The sequence below is a fragment of the Salminus brasiliensis genome, chromosome 17 (assembly GCF_030463535.1).
Source record: "Salminus brasiliensis chromosome 17, fSalBra1.hap2, whole genome shotgun sequence".
Taxonomy (NCBI): domain Eukaryota; kingdom Metazoa; phylum Chordata; class Actinopteri; order Characiformes; family Bryconidae; genus Salminus; species Salminus brasiliensis.
The window spans coordinates 28,775,490-28,781,904 of record NC_132894.1 but is presented as its reverse complement, the minus strand read 5'-3'; the positions used below and the strand labels follow the sequence as shown (position 1 = coordinate 28,781,904).

General features: G+C 39.8%; 1 protein-coding gene across 1 annotated transcript; it reads left to right on the top strand.

Annotated features, from left to right (window-relative positions):
* Positions 1–1,108: 1,108 nt before the first annotated feature.
* Positions 1,109–4,809, top strand: clec3a (C-type lectin domain family 3, member A). The gene is given in 4 exon segments (XM_072660709.1): positions 1,109–1,288; positions 1,290–1,419; positions 1,799–1,891; positions 4,385–4,809. Coding segments are annotated over 4 exon segments (801 nt in total). The 3' UTR covers positions 4,783–4,809.
* Positions 4,810–6,415: the final 1,606 nt, after the last annotated feature.

The following is a 6,415-nucleotide window of genomic DNA, read 5'->3' as shown; positions in this document are numbered from 1 at the left end:
ACCTTTTGAACAGGTAACTCTTCCACAAAACATCAGATTTTTAGAAGGAGCATCTAGACAAGCCAAGAAGCTTTTGAGGAAAGATATGTTTGGAGAAAAGAGGTTCAGAATATCATGAGAAGATCACCTTGCCAACTGTTAAGATCAGGGGTGGGTTGATATTTCTTTGGGCTTGTGTTGTAGCCAATGGTATGTGGGAACATGGGAATGGATTTTATTAAATACTGTCTGTGAAAAAGTGGAAGATGATGGATAATGATCCTAAACACACCTCAAAATCTACAGCTGAGGGTTTCCCAAGACCCTGACAGGTATCTAACCTAAAACTTCACAAAACAATCTGTGAATAGACTTCTAAAGAGCAGTGCTTTCAAGATGGCCCAATAATCTAAAAGGCTTTTGCAAGGCATAATGGGCAGAAATGCCCTAAACAAGAACTGGAAAACTCTTAGCTGGCTACACAAAGTGCTTATAAGCTGTGATGCTGGCCAAAATGGGAGTTATTAAGTACTGACCATTCAGGGTGACCAAACCTTTGCATTAGGGCCTTTACATTTTTTGTTATTTTGAAACTGTATGAAACAGTGGTGGGGAACTGATTCAACACCTGATTCAACTCACCTGTTAATTGGCAGGTTTAGCGGATGTGTTGGAGCAGAGGAAATTAGTGATATGTGCTGGACTCTGGCCCCTGATGTAAAAAAGGGAAATGAAATTTAGTCTTGCTTTAAATTTTAAAGAAATGTTTCCCTTTTGGAAATCAGCTTTTACCGAGCTACTCATAGTAACAGAAATTCTGACCAGTTATGCACAAACTTGTCCTTGACCTCAACCAAGCTACGGTCTAGATGCACACCTTGCCTTCTAGGTTGGATTTCTGGTTTTGATTCTGCATAAAAAGTGTTGCAAAATGATCCAACTGAAATGCTCCTCAATCCAGATTGTTCACTTAGGCTTGGACAAAATGGTCCAAAAAATCAATAAATAACAAAAAACTACTTGCTACAGAATGTACCAATGTGTCAATGTACCAGTCAATGAATTTCTGTCTGGTTGACTAATAAATCTACTAAAAGAGCTGCATGCTGGGCCAGGTAAATATTTATGAATGGGTGGGAACAGGGGACTGGTTGTTGTTGAACGTACCCTCAGTATCCCAGCCCATAACCTTGGACTGCACAGTCTCTGCATTTTTAGCCAATGAGCTAAGAGCGTGCAGGCAAAGCGTTGGGCTGGATTTGGTAAAGAGGCTTCTGCCACTCGTACAAAAGTTGCCCCTGTGTGTGCTGGGCTCTCTCCACTCCAGCTCCATGGCTTTTCCACGTCACCTTCTTCTCTTGCTGCTTGGCTGCATCCTGCTCCACCTTGGTTTTGGTCTTCCATCCCGCTCCAGAAAAGCAGTTCCATCTCGACAGAGAGGTAACATTTCTTAGAACCTGAATGAGAAGAAAATGGGTTAAAAATGTGTGTGTTATTATCGGTCATCTCTCTCTGCTGTGTCTGTGGCATATGGTTGATTACCAGATAGATTCATCTCCCTGTGCTTATTACAAGAACAGAAAACCCAGGGACTCAAAACACACTTAAATAGTAGCCAACAGAGATGCTTTTAGCACACTGGCTCCTGTTATAAGTGAGATTCAGGTGAACAGATGCAGCAGATAGAGATTAAGTTGGGAAACAATGGACTATACCATTAATAACACATATTCAAGTCATTTGGAAGAACCTTTGATTTGGTGGAGAATCATTTATCATTTTGACTCTCTTCTCCCTATGAACCCATTCTTCAACCGAGACGCAGTAGCAGAAGATGACGACATGAAGGCGCAAATCGAGAAGCTATGGCAGGAGGTGAACTCCTTGAAAGAGATGCAAGCATTGCAAACAGGTAGCAGACTGAAGCAATTGGTTTGGGGCCTTGCATGTGTGTATGCATGATTGTAGCATATTGATAGTGTTGTATTATATTATTAGGATTAAGATTGATGCTGGAAAACAGGACACCTTTATTGCCTCAAGCCTGCAAGTGTTCCTACGATGCAGTGTTTCTGTCCTTCAACAGAGGGCAGCAAAGGCCAACAGGCCTCCAGGAGAACAAATTCAGTCTCAGGAATATATGAGTAAGGAGAACTCCTTTAGAATTAGGAGCAGTGTTATATAGAGACCCCATTGAGGATTTTTACACATTCACACAGTGTGCTGCTGTGGAAGACCTGAGATGTGCATTTTACCCATTTTTAATTAATTAAAGGGCAATTCCTCCAATCATCCACATTATCTGCATAACTAACTGGTTAAGATGTGCACAAAGTCATTCAGAGTAGTTTGATATGAAATGTGCCATTGTAGAGAAACCTGCAGAGTCAGAACTGTTTACAATGGTGGTAATAGGAACTGGACGTCTGAGGAGATTAAAGCCTCTAAAATATTTACGAATACGCTGCCTGATGTTTGAGACAGTGTTTCATGGTAGTTCTGGTAGTTCTGGTAGAGATTGAGAGTTGAGATTTTGGCCTAAAATGTATGATACAATAATAGCATAACACTGCCTTGTCTCGGTTTACTGGTGGTTTTGGACAGTAAATAGAAAGGCAGTATTTGTCTTGTAAACATTGTGACCCCTGGTTCCTATCGCCTTTACCTTCACAAATCCGTTTCTCTAAAATGATCCATTTTACACCAAATTACTCTAAATTGCAGAACTAAGAACTAGGAACTCACAATGCACTTTGGTTCAGATTCAGTTGACCCACAATGTTTCCTAGAAGTTACCAGTGGACTGCGGGAGATTGCAGTGCCCTCAAAATTCAATACCCTCTGGGATCTCACTTTACGAATTGCATGCTAGAAACATGGCAGACATACCCAGTAGTGCTCTGGGATTGTCCTGGCATGGCAAGATCATCTGTACACCCACATCCTTCATGCAGTTGTTCATGCTCTCAATCAAATCTTAAGTACAAATCTTAGTTCTAGGGAACTCACACTGTGCACGTTGTTGTGTTTATTCTTATCTAGCACTGCTAATTCAACTAATTCCCTAATTATTAGAGGTGGGTCAGGTGTGTTAGAATAGGGAAGACCAAAAAAGGTTGGTAGCATTGGGTTCCCAAGACTGACTTGCAATGTAATGATAATGGTCAGTGGTGGCTCAGTGTCTAGAGCACTGGGCTATTGATAACAAGGCTCGGCAAGTGTGTTCACTGCCCGGATGGGTTAAAGGCGGGGGCCAAATTCCATCTGTGTCCAACACTAATGGTGAATATGGTTGTGTTGTGTAAAATAGTGTTAAATCTGGAAATAAAAAAATAAAAATAAAATATATATATATATATATATATATATATATATTAATTATAATATATATATATATATATATATATATATATATATATACACACACACACACATATATATATATATATATATATATATATATAAATTAATCACCTTGCATGTGTAACATGGTAGTACCTTCTTGCAGATGGCATTGCATTAAGATGATTAGGCTATAAAAACCTGTGGGGTGTGTGACAGGATTCATTGTCTAAGAAGAGGTGGTACAGTGCAGTCTCATTCGATGTGTGGAAAATAGGTCACAAAGCAGATGTTAATGATTAGTGAAAAAGAAGTGATTGCATTTGGGCATGTCAAACACTGTAGTGTAAAGGGCTGACGTTTCATGGCTTGTGAATGTAAATCACTTCGCTTCCAGGTGAGATTTGCTTCTAGAAGTCCACGCAGGACCTTCACCACTGATTTCTGAAAGAACACTCCGCAGAAAACTGCATTTTCATTCACAAGCTGTGAAACCCAGCGGCTGTCCCTGGCCGTCAGCTTTATCTTTCAGCCACAACTCTAAAAAGAATTTCCTGTAGACTGGGATTTCTGCCATTGCTGGTAGACCTGTATGACTACACACTTCGCTGCACCTGCAAATTCAGCTACTTCTTTCACACTATGTCCTTCGGCACGCCCCAAATGCAATCACTCCTATTTGCCAATCATTAACATCTGCTTGGGGCCCATTTTCCACACATCGAACAAGGCATTCACTGCACTGTCCCACCGCTTCTCAATCTATGAGGCTCATTGCACACCCTGCAGGTGTTCATAACCTGAGCATCACAGTGCAGCACCATCTGTAGGAGCCTGAAGTTGCAGTGTCTTATTGAAAGTATCTTTTAGGCCAAATGTTTATCTGGCAGTATGTTCATGACCATTTGGTGTATAATCTTTCTGTGATGCACCTTTTAGAATTATTAAACTCTTTAGACGTCTGGTTTTACTAGTTCATAGCATTTCACACACTTAATTATTTACACTGTAATTATGTAAAGTCCCTTCAGGAAGTAACTGAACTCAAACTGTGTGCTTTCAGTTTGTCTCCGTGGCATCAAAGTCCATAAGAAGTGTTACCTGGCCGTGGAGGAGCCCAAGCACTACCATGAGGCCAACGAGGACTGCATTGCCCAGGGTGGGACGTTGGCCACGCCACGAAACCTGAAGGAGAACAACGACATAAGAGACTATGTCAAATACGGCTTCCCTGAATCCAAAGAATTTTGGATAGGTGTGACTGACATAGTGAAAGAAGGCCAATACGTCGATGTCAATAGCACGCCTGTCACCTACTTAAACTGGGATCGTGCCAAGAAGGAACCGACAGGAGGCAAGCGAGAGAGCTGCGTAGTGCTCTCCCTCTCTGCACAGGGCAAATGGCACGATGAGGTCTGCCGCACGCAAAACAAGTACATCTGTGAATACCTCATTCCTTAATATGCATTATGTACAGTACGTACTCCATGGCTGAATGCTGACACTGGCTGTTAATGGTGTCTAATCTAACCTATACAGGTCTTCTGAGTTTTATATGTAATGTGGATGATGGTAAAATAGTGACACATTATTTTCCCAATGCCCTGCATGTACCTCTGTGCCAACCATAGATTTTTTTAAATATGAATAAAATCGATTGATCCCCAGTGATGCTACAGTCATCCATGGCTGGCGCACAGTCGTCTTCATTAGCTTTGGAATCCTGTGTTTTTTTGACTGTGATAATGGGCATCATGCATTTGGTTTCTTCTAGATTTCTTTTTGGGCCAGGTGGTAGACTCTTGCTACTGTAGATCACAGCACCACACTTAGAATGAAAGTCCAAGTAACTCACTAAAACTGCTGTACTAAAATCATCACACTGTATGTAGCAGTGTCTTGGGACCTTGTGAAACCAGAGCAGCTCAAAAAAAAAATTGTGAGATTTTACTCTATTTTCTAAGGCCCCGTTCACATGTATCTGGATATTTGTAAAAACAAAATTACCTACTTTTTTCTCTGAAGCATGTTTCCGTTCCGTTTTTATTGTGTTGTGATTTCTGTTCAAGTGGTTTTGTTCAAAAACAACAGAAACGCTCTGGGGGAAAATGCTTATTTAAAAAAAATTGTTTACTTTTGTATTATTTGTATATCTGACATTACTGAAACAAAACCAATGCTGCCTTCAAGTCCACCATGGAGGTTGGTATATATATGATTTTTCTTATGATATGGGAGCTTGTAAGTACGATTTGGTTCTGTTCAAATGGTTTTGGTTGGAAACAACACTAACACCCTGGGAAAATGCTTTTTTAATGCTTAGTTTTCTGTTGCTAACAGTGATCAAGGATGTTTAGCTACAATTATTGCAAACAAAAAACAAACAAACAGCGAGCAAAGTATGAGCATTGAGTGAGCTATATTTTTAGCCAGTGAAACGTATCAGTACCATGTGTTGATCAGACCTTTACAAAATTCAGTGTTTATATCTTGCTGCTAAATAACTAACCTTAACACAGTTAAGCTAAGTTACAGTTAACCAATGTATAGTTACAAAATTCTGTATTGACCCCCAACGAACCAACCGGGTTTTTAACTCGTTAACCACAGCAGTATTTTTCTCCAGTAAGAAGCATTAGAAGCATGCACTTAACTTCAAAAATTAAGTATTCAGGTGTTGCTGCTGAACAAATAAAATACAACTAATGGAAAAATGATCATATGGTATCAGTAAGAAGCATTAGAAGCATGCACTTAACTTCAAAAATTAAGTATTCAGGTGTTGCTGCTGAACAAATAAAATACAACTAATGGAAAAAATGATCATATAGTATCATGGTAGAAAAATTATATTTAGAGGCATAAATCTCTGTTTTCTCAGTTGAATAAATCATTCCCTCAACTTAACATTCATTACCTTAACTTAATAAATTGTTCCCTTGATTGATAAATCTGCTCTCTGATGAATAACCTGTCCTTCTGGGACGCTTTAGTTAAACTAAGGGGAGGATTTATTAAACAGAGGGGCTGTTAGGGGCTTATTCAATACAATAACCAGCGTTGCAGAAGTTTGAAAGTTGGGGCTCATCGAAAA